The following is a 17,565-nucleotide window of genomic DNA, read 5'->3' on the forward strand; positions in this document are numbered from 1 at the left end:
ACATTTTTAGTTGGGTTGAGATCAAATAAAGCATGTTCTCTCACAGCACCTGCTGGCTGCTCGATACCTGCAAAAGGCACCTAAGTTCCTTCACTTTGCATTAAAAAACTGCATCTGCTTGCATGTTGGAATTTGTAAGTCACCATCACAGGCTGACCCACATGCATTTCTCATTTAACCCACCGCGTGTTTAGCTGCTGTGGCTCTGCTGCCTCCTGGGAACCGTCTGGCTGATAACAACAGACTGATTTCCCTCCTCTGTTCATGCAATCTGATGCTCAGCACACAGAGGGGATTTATTTTCTATCCTAACACCAAGAACATACTACACCTACAGCTTTTGGCTCCTCTTTGCTCTTTATATGCTCAGGGCACAATTGTTACTTTCTGGCTTTGTCAGGTCCGAGTGTTTTACGTCTGCTGCTGTGACCTCTGGGGTAAAAGTGTGAAAAGCAACAGCCTTTAGTGAATATGGCCATTAAGCTTCCACTGACTCTTACTCAAAATGTTGCATTCAGCTGTGTGCAGCCGAGAAAAAATAGGTCAGCGGAGCTGCAGGTTTGGTTTTTGGGACTGTCACAGCAGCAAGAGATTTCACCTTTTAGCCCTCTGCTCCCTGGTTGAACCTGTGTTGATCAGATATACAGTATCTGCTTCTGTTGAGCCCAGCTGATTGAAATCGAAAACCTCTCCCATGATGAGACAAGAATAACGAAAAAAGACTCAACATGATCATCCCTTTTTTTAATTTAAAAGCAATTCTTCGTTGTCTAAAGCAGAAACTTCAATGCAAAGAGAGGCCACTTGAGACCTGTCCTGCAGATTTAATCTTGGATGTGCAGATGTTTGTGAAAACACTGGCTTACTTATGCACGCTCACTCAAACATGCAAAATGCCACTGACAGAACTCCCCACAAATCCATTTAGTGGTCCTGTTTAATATTTCAATTAGGACACAATATATGTTCGATAGTTTTGTTTCCTTTTGCTGAACTGGGAGCAATGTCTCCTCCTCTTTAGTTTACTCTGTAAATAAACTCTCCCACAGCCCAAATCAAGAGAAGTGCTCAGATTGCTGTTGCTCATAGATTACACCTCCGAGACTCATAATGCACTCAACAACAGTTTATCTCAAAGATTCAGTGAGTAATCAAACAGCTTGACATGCAGATCCAATACACAAGGATGTTGTCTTTACTGAATATCCAGCGAGGCTCATCAGAAATGATACTTAGTGAGAATAGTCCAACTGCTGTATCAATTAGCATTGAGGAGCTTTTTACATGTGTGCTTCCTCTGGCCTTTCGCAACAGTTACAAAACAATATCTGGTTAACATTTGACCCACAGCAGGCTGCGTCTGCTGAGGAAACCCACCAGGATGGTGGACATGTTCTGCTGCATAATGCTTTCTGTTTGCAAATTAGAGGCCAAGGAAACTAATGATCCATTCGCTCTGTTGAAATAATGAGTGTGCGTGAGGATACAAAGGAAGAACAATGTTTCTCTGCTGTTTCATATGCACATGTGAATGAGGGTAATTAAGAGGGTGGAGTATGGGTGGTACTAAATCATTGATTTCTGACATCTTTCCTGTCCTTTTTTTTTTATAGTTATTGATTGCTCCTCTAAATGTAATAAATATTCAGTATCATTACTGTTCTATGTTGAACATATAAATAAAAACCTGTATTTGTTGTGATCACTTGAAGAGGAAGTTTTGAAAATGTATATATTTTATATGAGAAACATATTTTTTTGTGGAAGTTAAAATCTACCATGAAAGACAGAGATCTATAAAATAATTTGTTTCTAAACTAAGAACAGGAGAATTTTTTAGATACTGTATGTTTGCTTTATTCCTTAAATAATCAACTACTTCAACTTTTGGAAAAAACAACAATTCATTGTCTGAACTTCTCTACTAGTTAATATGAGACATTTCCCCCTTTAGAACATTCTTGACCTTTTTGTTTCTGACTTTTCACAGAGCGACAGTAAAGAAAGGTGTGACCTTTCGAACAGCGACGCCCAGTAACTCTTTACTGTGGGACATCACTCTGGATATGGGTGCAGATGGAGCCATCGCTGTGATTTGTCAGAGAAAGGCCCCCATACCTGGGAAAAGGCAAGTCGGTTCTCTTCACATTCATTTACATGCCAGTGAATACTACTTATCTGTGTGTGTCTATGGTGTTGCCACTGGGAAATATATATCACATATTTATGAGCCTAAATTGCTTCAGACAAATAACACCCTAAAGTGTGTCCTGCAAAGCGAATCAGCATTTGTCTTTGTGCCTGTGGAGTTAAAGTCACACCATCTGTACAGTACAAGACGGAACACGGCTTACCGCAAAAGTGTTGTGTCCTGCGAGGACATCTCTAAAACTTTCCAAGCACACGGCTGCACGTGTTTCTGTAAAGCCGCCCTTGTAAACAGCTTTTGCTTTTTCCCCTTTACAGCCCACTTCACGTCCGCTTAAATCATTTCTATTCGTTTACAAGCCGAGTACATGCATGCATCCCTGGCATGCAATATGTTTAAGCCTTTGACCTCAAACGGGCAAGTAGTTATAACAAAACTGCTGTGAGCCATTTAGGAGAAGAACACTAAAGCGAATTACAAGACACCTGCAGCTCTTTCTGATCAAACTCAGCTCTTTGGGTGCCTGAGAAGTCCTTAACTTGCCTGATAACCCCATTAAAAGGGGCAACACCCTTTCCCTAACAAGTAGCTTATCTCAGATGTGATTTTAAGTTCATCTGAGTGCGGCTTTCTGTCACTAAACTCAGGTGAATGGAGTTCAGTCACACAAGCGTGGCGTTCACCTCCGAAGATTAAAGACACCTTGCTTAAAAAAAGGGAAAGGACTGACAATCCTCTCTCACCTGAAGTTAAACCTCTCTTTCAGTCCTTTTGAAGTACATGGAGCTGTATATTAAAAGGCAAAAAATAATTAACAGCGCTACTAGGAAGTATCTTGCTAATAACTGAGCTAGCAGCTGAGGTAATAGTTAGGCATTACGGTAATAGTACAGTATTTTAGTTTGTGGGTTTGCAGGCTAATGAAGGCACAGAAGGGTTGTAGCTATTTGCCAAGTGGCTTAAGGCCGCCTCCACTCCAACACTTTGCATTTCATTAGATTGACCAGATTTCACTAAGAAATACTGTAGATCTTTGGGTCTTGTGTAAATAAGCTGTTTAGGTTGATGTATTTCTATTAACCTTTCCAATGATTGTTTTCAAACCTAGTTTGGTTAGATTTGGGCAAAAAGATTTCTCAGGTAAGGTAAGATCAATATTTTCCTAAAGACAGTAAGTCAACATAGATTTTACATGAACCCTCCTGTACTCCTGGATGAAACATATGTCTTTTTCTATGTGTTTACTGATGGCAGACTTTAAGGCCATGAGTAACAGTCAAAAATGCCCTTTGGAGGTAATTTTTCAACTCACTGTCCAACTGAGTTGAATGTTAAGCCCCGTTTCCACCAAGCGGTCCGGTTTGGTTCAGTACAGTTTGGTACGGTAAGGTATGGTAAACCCTGATCTTGCTTGCATTTCCACAGCCAAACATAACCTTACACATCACTAAATCACTGCGGCACGACATAATGTAGACAGCCAAGACATTCAACAAAGAAGAAGAACGTGACACTAAACAAAGACCAATGATTCCTTGGAAGGTCTGCATCTCAGAGGTTGTCCATGGGGGCGGAGCTACGCGCTGACATTAGTCATCAGCCTTGAAATGACTCTCTCCAAACACACAGGATTTTTAAACATGCTGCCTTTTGATTGTCATTTATTACCACTGTGAAGATTCTTTCAACCAATCAACGGACTGCAGTGTGTCTAGCTCCAACCTTTAGGGCTGAAACTGTATGCTTAGCACCCCAACAGAAGGGTAAAAAAAAGTAGGATGGTACAGATCAGTTATTTTCGTACCAATCTAAACTTTTGACAATGGAAATGCAAATAAATGTGTACCGAACTGAACCAGACCGCTTGTTGGACACAGGGCTTTAATGTCCATACTGGTGATTCATTTATGTTGTCATTTATGCACTTCATTTCTTTTTCGCCTATCAAACCAACTATGGCTTCTCAAACCATTGAGATAAAACTTAAACAGTAGGCTATGTTAATTTATGCCTCTGGAGCAGCTAAAAGGAATGCTTGTAAAACTTAAACTGTAATCTCTGAGTGAATGGATGGCCTAGCTGGAAAAGAGCAAGTGCATGCAGCCAACTTTCTCCAGGATAAGAAGAGAATAAACTAATACAAGCAGTTATAGGATAAATACTCTCAGCAAACTTTGTTTAAAAAAAAAAAAACAGTACAAGAGCAGATCAACTTAATCCAGTGCAGGGATACATTATACCATGTGGAAAATAAACATGTGGGTTTGTGTGACACACTGAGTCTTTATGCAATAAAAGGCACAGCTTGCTTTAAAACAGAGCCAGAACACTGACCTTATATATGCTTGTTATTATTGGTTTGACCTCATTAAGTTGTTTTCCCCATTTGGTATGGATTATGACATTGTTTATCACAACTTGTACTATATGAAAACATATTCTTCCACTCAGTCATTTCTGCTAATCCTCTCTAAAATGTCATGAAACCAACAGCACCCCTGCAGAGAGCGACTACTGTCACACCACGGTGGGGATTTCTCTGACTTTTTGTCTTACCGGCTTTAGTGAACACTAAAAGCATTTGCTGTGTCTGTACATTAAAGCTCTTATTATCCTCTGTTGTAGCAGTGTGTTTGGGATCGTTTAATATAAAGCACTGCTACTCACAGACATACTGCCAGCTGTAAACAAGTTGTTTAAGCATCATTCCCCTACATAACAATGACTGATGCCGTAAATAACACAGGAATATCCTCTTTCTTATGCTTTTCTGTGTTAATGCATGCTTAAGGGGATATAGGCACCCTTACGTGAGTCCAGCATATCTTGTTTTGATATTCGACCAGAATATTATTATTATCTTTTAATCTCAGGTCTCTGAGCAATATGCTAAGATTATTCAATTACATGAAATCTCTGTCTTGTCCCAAATAAGGGGAGATATAATGCAACACTGAGTGAGAAGGGGATACAGAAAGAGGACTTTAGGGTGCTTTGTTGTTGAGTTTGGAACTTAGTGGAGGATTAACAAAATATGATTTGCAGTTTCTCCAATTGTTGTTGCTTTAATGCAGCAAAGCGGCTGGTGTGCGAGCCTGTTGAGGTCACTTTTATGCAGCAAACAGGACTTATTGTTCATCTGCTCAGCTCTGACACCGATATTTATAGCATGCACACACAGATGCACAAGCTCTGATAATGCCCATGGAGGTACGTGCATGCTTATTGCATTTTTTCTCCATCAATATATCTTTTCTATGGTTCAATACAGTGCCAAGAAAGGATGCTAACTTGGGCCATGGGAGAAAATTGAATCCATGACTAGGACACTCTGTTCTAGCTGGCATCAGTGAGAGGCCATTATAAGTTACAAAGGCTTATGCTGTGTTGTGTATGCAGCAGGATGCTGTCCTTGGACCACCTTTTTTATTCAGTACACATTTAAAAGTACCCGCAACTCAGGAGGAAGGCCAGCGTGGAGAAATTCAGCTTTATCCTTTCTTTGTTTTAGTTTGTGAGAATGCCGGGAGATACAGAACCCTCTGCAAGTTGGAAAAAGGGGATTGGGTTGTGTTGCAACTGGGAAGACATCCTTTTTGTTCATATATCTTCACTTTCTTCCCATGCAACCAAATTCTAAACATCTTACTGCTAATTTTTAACATGGAAATCCCCAAATCCCGTTTCCTCCATCTCCATCAGGTCTTTTTTTCTTTTTCTTTTAACAGTAACATATGTTCACTAAATATTTATATATTATCATTCAATGTATATTATCTGCTGGTTACTGCAGTCTATAAAGATATTGCATTTTCATCATTAAATTAGGTTATTGACACATTATCCTTTAGTCCCAGCAGCAGTCATGCACATTTCCATGTGTTGATATGACTAATGGTGAAAGTAATCTACATGACATAAAAAAAAACGTGACCACAAGCATCACTGAAGTTCTTGGCTCTGGTTATATGTCTGTTTGAAGATATGTCAGTTCTATAATCTTTTGTTTAATGGTTCTTACTGGTGGGTCGGGACCCAAAAGTGGGTCGCAGAGCTGTTTTCAGTGGGTCGTGAACATGTGACTGAAAAAAAAAATGTTTCAGTCTATGAAGTGCTCCTAAAAGATGTTGGTTTGGTTCATTCTCTTTGTTCCGTCGCATGTTTCGTACCATCTGAGGTCCAAACTGCATTATTTTCTTCATTCTATAAATCTGATTCGTTGAAAAAAAAGAAAGAAATTAGGGTCAATATTTTCATGAAGGAGTTGTTGATGGGTCCTGAGGCTGGACCAGTTGAGTACCACTGGTCTAAAGGACACTGGATCACACAAGTTTTCGTGCTAAAGGTGTTTTAGCATGTTGAATTAGCATTCAAATGTAAGCACTGCTATGCTACGAAAAGCCTCACAGAGCCGCTAGCATGGCTGTAGACTCTTATCTAATCCAATGTCTAACACCCTAATCATCAACCAAAGTGTGTCTCACAAAGAACACAGTAAAACAAAAGCCTTTTTAATGCACTTTCCTTTGGGCTCAGCTACCCGATAAAGATTCTGATCTACTCTGACTTGTCCTCCTGTACAGAGAACAATGAGCCACAGGCTGACGTGCAGGATACACTGTGCTATAATCACTGCACCTTTATTCAAACCTGATTATCTCTACAGGAATTGAATGTGTGGAGAGAGTACTGCAAAACCCCAGTGGATAGATAATCATGTTAAGTGTCAGTGGCTGTGATGGAAAGATTTTGTGTTTCAGGTGCTAAAATTGCATTATAAAGACAAGGAGAGAGGTCTATCCCTCACAGTTGTATCATTTTCCTGCACAAATCACAATATTTACAACATGATTTATTAATGAAAAGTTTTGCTAATTGCATTTAAATAAATATATTGCAGTTATTCTCAAGAAAACCTTCAGATAGAGCCAGCATTTCTGATTTGAAATTATACATCGGTTTGTATGCATGTATGGTACGCATATTTTTCTAACCAGTCCTGTTCTATTTAGGCTTGAGAGCAGCCTGTTGGAGGTGCTTCAGATGGATTTTGAAGTGGAGGAGCTGAGCAGCCCTCTCGACAGTCAACTCATCATATGGAAGCTGGAACTGCCATCCGACTCCAAAAACGTGGCCAAGACTGAAGGAGCCATGAGGATCTACACCACTCAGAGAGACTTCGTCGGCCTGGCTCCTCTTGTAATGGTGAGTTAGCCGTCACAACTAATCATTCTAAAAACCCGCATTGACATTACTGACAGCAGTGTTTCCGATAATTGCAACACTCGGACTGCATCCGTTTGAGCGTTGGTGCATGAATTTATCATAAAACCCACTTTGCTCGGATCCATTCTTGTCTGGTTCGCGTACACAGAAGACTGGATATGTTTGGGGTTGTTTAGTAGGCTAAATGGGTTCTATTTTGAGCAGAGTGTGACCTTGTGTTGTTGACTGTCAGCTAGTTGATGTCTCTCTTCTCTGCTGTTCTGCTCTGTTCTGGCTTGCAATATATGGTCATCCATTCCTCCAAACAGCTGCTTCATGTGCTTCTATTTTGGTGCTACCGGCCTCTTTATCATGCTACCTCTATAATTAATCCATGATATAATCTGCACTACTAAATACGGAACATTACACAAGAGTTTATAACACTTTGAATTGCAATATTGAATCTGATGCATGTGTCACCACTGGGTCAATGGCTTCTTAGTGTTTTAGTGTCTGCAGGAAAGTCATGTAACAATGACAAACACTTACATGATCCAGCTGGACTGATTTTGTCTGCTTCCTAGTATTTGTGTAACCACTTATAATGAACCAAACATGTAATTTATACAATTAAAAGTTCAGAAGTATTATACTTGAGGTTATTCTTCTGGGCATAAGGTTAATTTTATTCCACAGTACGCTCTCACAGGGCTGCACTTCCATAATTATGGTGCCAGAGTGCTTGAAGTTATGGGGATATGCCACAGTGTTCTGATTTGTGATTTTGACATGGTTCATCTCTCTTGTGGATTAGAAGGCGACCTCAGGCAAAGGGCCAAACATGAGGAGATTTGATGGCTGGCTAGAGGGGACATTAACACTGACTGATAACTCTCAGACTTGCTCTATGAACTCCAGCAAGTGCTGTAGCTCAATACTTCGGTATAATTGCAGACGTCTCACTGACACAGGCTGCAGATCTGTATTTTTAACTCTACTGTAATGACAATTAAAAGAAGTGAAGAAGTGAAATTGAGTTATTTTGGGTTCATTGAAACCACTTTTTCATAGTTGAGGGACTCTTATCCATCTGCTTCATTTTAGTACTTTGAGTGGCCAAGTGTCACTGTACATTTCAATCAAGTGATCATGCACAGAACCTGAGTGGGCAGCGCTCCACTGTTCTCATACTGATTCAGACCCACGGTATTTGATTACTTCAACTTCATTTGAATCAGTGCGTGTAGACACTTATCCATCTGCTTCATGCTCATGCTTTGATTGTCCATGCATGCAAACGGACGCATGTCTGCAAAAAAAAAAAAAAAACAACACACACAGAGTTTAAAAAAACAACAACCTTACATTTAGCCTTGTAAACAGAAAAACAATACAGTGAATGGTATATTTCCTGCATTTTTATTGAACATACTGTGTAGCAAAACCCTGTTCTCACAGACAATCATGTTTTAATAGAAACCAACTGCTTGAACGTTTCAGGCCCTAACTGTCTGGAGCTACTGGGTCTCTGTGTCTCTCTCAAGAACACTTTGACATGGGACACACAGACCCATAGACTGAACAACAATCCCCTGTGATGGTAGATGACTCATATGCTCTACCTGCCACAGCTGTTCTACCTGCCACAGCTGTTCTATTTAATAGTACCCTGAGCAATAAAGAAAAAAAACATCAACTTGAAAAGATCCATTTCTATGTATCAATGTACTTTCTTATACAGGGGAAGTTGGCAAATCCCTAATGACTCTGGCTGATTCCCTCTGACTTTACTACAGGATACAGAGATCCTGAACACAGCTGTTCTGACCGGGAAGAAGGTGGTGATGCCTGTGAGGACGGTAGCTGTGGAAGAAGATGGATTGGTTACCGATGTGTCTGACTACACAGACTGTAGCTCGACTGATGAAGATGTTCTCAAGGTAAGTCCTGCTCCTTGTTATACACACATTTGCAAAATGTTGATGGAAAAAACAACCTTCTGATTCATCCGTTTTAATCTATTTGGTTTCATGCATTCCAAACTCGATGACTTGCCTTTAAACAGTCACCTTTTAAACAGTCAAGCTTTTCATTACAGGGAAAATTAAAAGTTTAAAGGTATAAGTACTCTGATTTATTTTCAAATATTTAATTTCCGCTTTCATTCAACCTTGATCAATTTAGTGATGTGCAGAAAACGAAATTTGGCTCTGCACCAATAAATTGAAGAATGTTGGATTTTTTTGGTTGTGTCAGGATGATGTTTATTTTTATTTAACCTTTATTTAACCAGGAAATAAATTCATTTAGATTAAAAATCTATTTTTCAAGAGTGTCTTGGCCAAGACAGGCAGCAATACATTAACAGAGTTTCATACGGACAACGAGAAGCCAATCTTTCAAATACAAAATACGTTAGACATTAAAAGACACAAATAACAAATCCGAACAGCAAATGTTTGTCAAAAATCATCCACAAATACATCAGGAAGAACATCTACAGCCAGATGTATCTGCCTCCAGGTCAATCAACTTCCTCTTAAAAGCATCCAATGAGAGAAATTCATTTCGTTTCATTTCAGCTCTTTTTGTAATTCGTTCCAAGTAAAGGGAGCAACAAACTTAAGGGCCTTTTCCCCGGTTCAGTTCTTACTTTTGGAACAGACAGCAAGAAAAATCCTGAGATCAAAGATTATAAGTCCCTGTACTCTTCTGACTGATGAAGGACAGAAGGTACGAAGGAAGCAGACCTAAAATAGACTTGTAGATTAAAGTATGCCAATGTTTAAGTCTACGTAGAGTCAAAGAAGTCCATCCAACACGTTCATACAACAAACAGTGATGAGTGAGGGATTTAAAATTAGCGATGAACCTCAGAGCTCCATGATACACAGTGTCCAGAGCATGTTAGCTTTGTGAGGAGACGTGCATGTATAAAACATCACCGTAATCCAGTAATACAGACATAAAAGTGGTAGCAACCAGCCTCTTCTTAGACTCAAAAGAAATGCAGGATTTGATTCTAAAGTAGAATCCCAGTTTCAGCTTTAACCTTTTTACCAGCTGCTGAATGTGAGGAGTAAAAGAAAGAGACTCATCAATTAAAATGCCAAGATATCTGTAGCTCAAAACAGACTCGATTTGCGTACCTTGAGAGGTGGAAATCGAAAGAAGGTTTGATGGTTTCGTTTTTGCCTTAGAGAACATCATGACTTTGGTTTTGTCTGCGTTTAAAACAAGTTTTAAATCATACAAATTTTGTTGAACAGTGTTAAAAGCAAGTTGTAACTGTGAGAGAGCTTGTATGGTCCACAGTATCACTGTGGTATACACTTGTATGTGGCACTCTGGCATGGCTTTAAAAAAAAAACTCCACAGCCAGCGTTGGAAAGCTACTTTGAAAACGAAGCGTTGCATGCAGAAAGATATTTTACATTATATGCGGTTCAACTACAGCAAACCAACCAGAGGGGTTTTGTTTGATTTAAGCAAAAAATATTACGGCACATAAATTAGGTAATTGCAAAGAGTCCCTCCTTCTAAAGGTAAAACATTTAACAAAAGCAAAAAAACGAATCCAAGAATTAAATCCATTTAAAGGTACAACATGTAGAATTGTAATAAAGTGTTTACATTAAAATATCTAAATTAATTAAAAATGGGCTAAACCTGTTATATTTATATTTTTGTTGAGTTCTGACATTAGCTCAAATATTTCCAACAGTTATAAAGCCAGAGAATCCCCGGATTTTATAGTTGCAAGGGGACGTGTCGACACCATGACAGAGCCGCCGTGACAGACATGACATGTTATCTTTACCGTGGAAACACCGGATGTTACGTTAAAGACTGCTACATAAGGAAGCTGGAATTCCTACTGAAAGTTGCCGTACTGTTGCCGTATGTGCTGCTGAGATAAAAACATCATGTAAATTATACTTGGATACGTTAGCTTGTCGGTAAACATATACTCTTCTGTTTTGCCCGTTCGTCTTTACTGCGGTCAAAGAGTTCGTTTTAATCCAGGTTGGGGAGGCGGGAGTAGCCGAGAGAACTCCCATGATTCCCCACCGGCCTCAACGTCATCTTTTGTGATTGTATGGATTAAGAGCCCCCTGGTGGCAGAATCTTCATACTGTGCCTTTAACAAGTAGGATTATTAGTTGGCCAAACACCTAAAGCATAGAACAACTTCTTTGATTATTTGTTGATAAAAAAAGTTAACTAATCAACAACTCGTCACTTGTTGCTTGCAAGCAACTGAACTTCTTAGTGTAATTGTGTAGATTAGAACTCGTCAACACTGTCCACAGGGGCAGGTGGTTTCATGTGTGATGATCTGGAAAAATATTGACCATTAAGTTGTACTAAAGTCACCTCTCCTCTCTGTGTCATCAAAAAAAGAAAATATTAGCCGTCTTAGACAACATCGCCTAACAGCCACATCAACAGTGAACAGCCAGTTCCATAAACACTCGGCAGTAACATCCTAACAGTCTGACACTATGCTCCCATCCTAAAATTTGTCCTTTTTATCCTGCCAACCTGAGCATGGCTGACTGCTAAAAGCCGGCTTTGTTTTCTAATGAAATTGTTAGTCAACCCTCTAACCTTTGAGGTCAGAGGCTGTGAATGTATTTACTCAAGGTTAAAGTGGAACTGTAAACAAAGGATTAAGATATTTCCGTGATTTCAGCCCTACAATATTATTGGTAAAATATGTCCCAAAGCAGGTTTACAAAACAACACGTCTCAGAATATTAGTGAATATGATTCCTGCTCAAAACGATGCACCAGGGAGGAGAGTGACAGTACAGTATGCAGTGCACATGTATTAAGTGCAGATGGGTGTTGGTTGTAAGAAAAGCAGGATTACATGAGGATATCAAGAGGCTTGATGTGGCCTAAATCATTCTTTTCAACCTTGTAATGTAGCCGTCTTTGCTGTTGTTCTGAGCTTACTGTACTGTAGCTCTCCGTGTATTTGCTGACCGGAGAGCAGCTTCACTCGCATATATTCCATTTAATCTTCTTAGTCCAACAGACAGCTTGACTCAGATATCTTTTCTCTTCTGGTGTGCCTGAAAAGTATCAAATCTGCAAGTGATATATGTGGAAAGAAGGATTTATCTAGAATGGATAGCTCATGTGATAAAACAAAAGCAAAAGCAAAGTGTAATCTGCTGTGATGAAAAGGTTTTTCAAATGTGAATCAATGACGGAGAGACAAACTGCGCACTGGCTCTCTCCGTCAGGTCTGATTGACATTGGACATTTAAAGCAGGGCCATATTGTTCACTGATGTGGCTTTGTTGATTAATAAGTTCAATTTGTGGCTCTGAATAGAAAGTTAAATGATTTACATTAAGCCTGAACTCAGAGTAACACTTGAACTATATTTGCCCCTTTGCAATAGATTGATTAATTCAGCAAACTGATTAAAACTTATTTAACTTGTATTATTTGCAGAAGGAAACTACAGTCAGAATTTTGTGAGTGAAGCATGCTTTTTTGCATTTTTAAAAAAAAATTCTCTGTGATGAAAGTCAAATCCCATTTTAAACCCCTATCTGTTTTGACACCAAAAACACCGAGGGATATTCTTGGCTGCAGGGTGAGATTGTGACTAGGATGAGTGGGCCGATGACACATTAAAATGGCATTCCCTTTTAACTGAGGCTTCAGTATATTATTTAAACATGGCTGATGGAAGTTCAGCGGTTTTCTTGGAAGTGTCTTGGATAACAGATTAGTGGCTGACTGCCTTCACACTGAACTGAGAACACAAAATACTCTAGAAGACTTTAAATAAAAATAATTAAGTGCAAGTCTATTGTCCAATGCATGGATTAGGAATTTTCCATAACAACTGTTTAATGGCTCTAGTGACACACATTGAAAATCTGGATCCACGGTAAATCAAGCATATGGTTATTCGCTGAGATAAGGTCAGGGCATCTCAGTGAGCAGCGAGGGTGACACATAATGATGTGGTCATTCTAAAGTTTAAGCTCAAGTCATGGGTGCAGGATGACTGATGCTCGGATGCAACGATGGCACAAGATCCTCTCAAAAATAGTGTCCCTGTGACAGCTCATCTTCTAGCGAACTGCTTGGTTCACACGAATGAGAGCGGGATTGTATTTGCTATTCGTACTCCTCCTAAGGCTATCTGTCAAAGTCAACGTTTTTTTTCCCCTCCACTCCCCCGCGCACTTCAGGAGCTGGTGACTGAATTTCAATGCTGCGTTAATTATCCAATTTGTTTAAAGCGGTGGCTGTCGAGAGGACCAAGGAAAACCTCCTGAGTCATGTCTGAAAACGTCCATGAGATTTTTTTGAGCAGTTGCCCAAACTTACCAAGGTCACCTTTAAGATTACGCTGTAATGAATGCACTACGCTGTGAAGGACTGATGTTCAGCACTGCACCACATGATATGTTGATTTACATAAAATTGCAATGCTGCCTGTTCCTTAAGCTTCGGACTGGTGATCATCACAGTAGTTTATTACAGCCAGTTGACATTACTATGGTAACACATGCAGCGCAAAACTGCCGCAAGGCCATTTGTTGTTGTGAGAATGGTCTATTTGTTAATATAGTGACTTTTACGAGGATGTTTGATTATTTTTTGTCATTGGTTAGATGACTAACATCTCCCTCACTGATGACAGTCTCACTCTGAGTTTGATATAGATTGTTTACACAAGCGTACCTGGATAAAGTTGTTGGATTTTATCGGGTGAATTAAAAAGATATTGATTCTGTGATGGATTATTCACTTTTTATTCATTTTCCCACCCAGGTTTCAGACAGGTGCGACTATGTCTTTGTGAACGGCAAAGAGACCAAGGGCAAGGTGAAGATGATGGTGAACTTTACCTACAGCTACCTGAGTGCTCAGCTTGAACTGAACGTCTGGATGCCCCGACTCCCCCTCCAGATCGAGGTGTCAGACACAGAGCTGAGCCAGATCAAAAGCTGGAGGGTGCCGATACTTACCTCCAAAAGGTGGGACACAAAAACAACTGTTTGTTTTTCATAAAACCTGCTCTTATTTGGTGTCTAAATGGATTTCTAGATGTGTTCTTTACCCCATATAAAACCAAATAATATCCCTCCAAGGTTTTAGGTTTGATTCCATTACATAATGTACTGTAATATCACATTGAATCCAATCAAGCAAAGAGATGGGGTTGAGTGATTGGAATATAGCAGGTCAGAACATTTACTGTGTGACAGGTGTGACCTGCATGTGTTTCTTTTTTGTTTTGCTAAGAGCTGGCTGGAACAGTGAAGAAGACGACCGGAAGGGGAAGGGCTGCATGCTGCAGTTTCAACATGCCCTGGTGCGGGTGCTAACACACTTCATAGCAGAGCAGGGAGACCCTCGGGATCCAAACGCCTTTTTCCTGGGCTCAGATTGGCAGGTAGATGTGACAAGACTGGTTCGATACTTCATGAAGGTGGAGGACACTCGAGTGGCAAGAATACAGGCAGGAAGGGTGCTGTCCGGGCGAGATCCTGGGACCACCAGCCTCCAGGTAATAAAGTGAACAACTGCACTTATTGTTCTGTGGCCTGATGGTCTTTGTTGGCCATTAGCATTATTTCAGGCGTTGGTAGTAGAAAGCAAAAGTGACGGAACCCTTAAGCTAATTTCAATTAACAGAAATCTTCATAAAAGAGCAGCTAATAGTCCAGTCATAGATAACATCTGTTCACTTCAACTCAGATCCCTTAGTTGCTTGTCAGCCTGCAAACAATGACTATTCAAAATGCAGTCCTTGACCAGAAATATCTTAAATGCTTATCTGAATCTCCAAAAATTGGCTATTGCGCCCAAGACATCGGAGGTTTTACTTGGATAGGTTTTAATCAAACATTCTAACTGAATTGTCCATGGCAAGGAGAATCGACTTAATTGACTGTATCTGATATTGTTCTGTGACAGGTGTTTTCTCCACTCTCTGACACAATCTTGGCTAAGACAACTATCAAAGTCTTGGATGACAAAGTGACCATTACAGAGTTGGGGGTCCAGCTGGTATCAGGTCTCTCCATGACCTTACAGCTTAGTCCTGGAAGCAACAGGGCCATCATGGCTACCACAACCACACAGGAGGTTTTACGGAGTCCAAAACAGGTAAAAGTCTATATCCATTTCAATAGGCCCTAAATGCTGATTAAAAGCACCCTTAACAATTTCTCCTGTTTACTGTTTTTTCAGGAAGCTTTGGTCAGTGCCTGGGTGCAGTTCAGCGATGGCAGTCAGACACCTCTTGACATTTATGATCCGGCTTTCTACCGAATGACAGTGACATCTCTAGATCAAGGGGTGATATCGGTGCAGGGGACACCTCCGACTGTGGTGGCAGTAGGCGAAGGAGAGGGAGTCCTGGTCAGAGTAGAGATATCCATCTGTGAGGTCTGCCAGAAGTCCAAACGCAAAAGCACTGTAGCTATGGGAAGTGGGAGTCTCAAGGTCAAGTTTCGGGTGAGCAGCAGGCGTTCAGAAGGCAACACCAGCATGGACAGCAGCACTGTTGGCAGCAAGGATAACGGCAGTGACTATGGGAATGATGGCGGAGATGTGGACAGCGAAAGAAAGCAGAGGAAGCCGTCCCAGGATCCTCCAGCAGGAAATTCAAACTCAGAAAGGGAGGAGGGTGCCATGCAGAAGATCACAACCACGATCAAATCAACAGAACGAACCTTCATTAGCAGCGGCAGCCTTGGAGGGGTGGGCAAGATCAGCAACACAGGAAATGCTGGAAGTCCCACCAGTCTTGTAAATACTAGCATGATGAGCAGCCCCAGTGATGGCAGCAAAACATACGGCTCAGACAACATGATAGCCGAGGATATAAGCAGTGTAAGCTTTACTAGCACAGTGAAGGCTCCTGGGAACCTGGTAAACTCGTACAACTTCCCCCCAAAGGTTGAAGTGCCTGGGCAGAAGACAACAGAGGTAGAAATTGGTGGGGAAGAATTGCTGGCCAACAGGCCGCTCACGGACTTGGAGATTGGCATGTACGCTCTGTTGGGCGTCTTTTGCCTGGCCATCCTTGTTTTTCTGGTTAATTGTATTTCGTATGTTATAAAGTTCAGGCACAAGAAGCCTCCCTCTCACAGCCAGGAGCCCACTGGGCACAGGCATGACTGGGTGTGGCTCGGCACAGACGCTGAGCTGGTGATGAGCGTGCCGGGCAGTCCCGTCCAGCAGGACTCCCACACTACAACCACTGTCATAGACATTGGCACTGACAAGACTGCCTCTTTGTCTAGAAGGCCCAGTTGCCTGGCCTCTGTGACAGACTCTCCAATCAGCTGCGTGGGCTCCATCAGGAACAAACCTATGCACAGCGAGTCCATCCACTCGCCCACCAGCAAAAGAAAGAGAGTCCAGTTCACCACCTTCTCCACGTTGGAGCGCCAGCATTCGCCCAGGGAGAACGGCCACGGCATCCACTGGGTTGGGAAAGAGGACAGTTGTGAGGAAGAACCCCAAGTACCCATTGCACAGCCTGGGGACCAGTTATAATACCGGACCTGATCAGACCTCACATGTACAGTAGATGTGGCTTTGATCACCTCAATGCCTTTGTGACTCCAATAACTGTCTAGAATATGTGATTTTGGACTTGCCGTCCCCTACATTTCATTACCTTTCAAGGCCTTTTACATGTACATGTTCTGTATATTACTGTGAATATCAGAGTGTGGATGCGTATGGTAATGTTTTAGCTGGCTGACCAGATGGACTCTTATTTACACCATTTTTTAAGCCACCAAATGTTACTGCTGCATGTGGATATTTATGTCTCTACATTTTTGCACTCACATCCTGGTGTAAACAATATTAAGTATCAAAGAACAAATATATTGATTACCCATTATCAGAAGGAACTCTGCGTCACAGATGAGTTTCACCAAAACTGTGGCTTTGATTAAACATAATTCTAAGTCAAATGGTTGTTTTCTATAATGCAATATCCAAAACCTGTTTCTTTGTAAACTTAAGTTGAACAAATTTTCACTATTTTTTTTTCATTAAAACACTTTGATCTCAAGTATTGCATTTCAGTTTAACTTCTGTATTTTCAGCTTGTTTTTTTTAAAAGATGAACATAATCTCTACTATCTTTATGCAAGTCATTTAATGTTTGTTTGCATTTTGTGTAATGCTTAATATAACAGCTGCAT

At 40.7% G+C, this 17,565-nt stretch overlaps 2 protein-coding genes across 2 annotated transcripts in view; one reads left to right on the plus strand and one right to left on the minus strand.

The window, feature by feature from the left end:
* Nucleotides 1–17,457, plus strand: part of LOC132973948 (transmembrane protein 132D) — a 30,658-nt gene extending 13,201 nt beyond the window's left edge. Inside the window, exons 3-9 of the mRNA XM_061037653.1 lie at nucleotides 1,991–2,128; nucleotides 7,162–7,354; nucleotides 9,154–9,297; nucleotides 14,165–14,370; nucleotides 14,639–14,903; nucleotides 15,314–15,505; nucleotides 15,590–17,457. Of these exons, the coding sequence (XP_060893636.1) occupies nucleotides 1,991–2,128; nucleotides 7,162–7,354; nucleotides 9,154–9,297; nucleotides 14,165–14,370; nucleotides 14,639–14,903; nucleotides 15,314–15,505; nucleotides 15,590–16,903 (2,452 nt within the window). The 3' untranslated portion in view covers nucleotides 16,904–17,457. The remainder of the gene's footprint in view (nucleotides 1–1,990; nucleotides 2,129–7,161; nucleotides 7,355–9,153; nucleotides 9,298–14,164; nucleotides 14,371–14,638; nucleotides 14,904–15,313; nucleotides 15,506–15,589) is intronic.
* adamts13 (ADAM metallopeptidase with thrombospondin type 1 motif, 13) overlaps nucleotides 1–17,565 on the minus strand; it is a 370,029-nt gene that overhangs the window by 76,182 nt on the left and 276,282 nt on the right. The window lies entirely within an intron of this gene.

The sequence above is a fragment of the Labrus mixtus genome, chromosome 5, assembly GCF_963584025.1.
Source record: "Labrus mixtus chromosome 5, fLabMix1.1, whole genome shotgun sequence".
Taxonomy (NCBI): domain Eukaryota; kingdom Metazoa; phylum Chordata; class Actinopteri; order Labriformes; family Labridae; genus Labrus; species Labrus mixtus.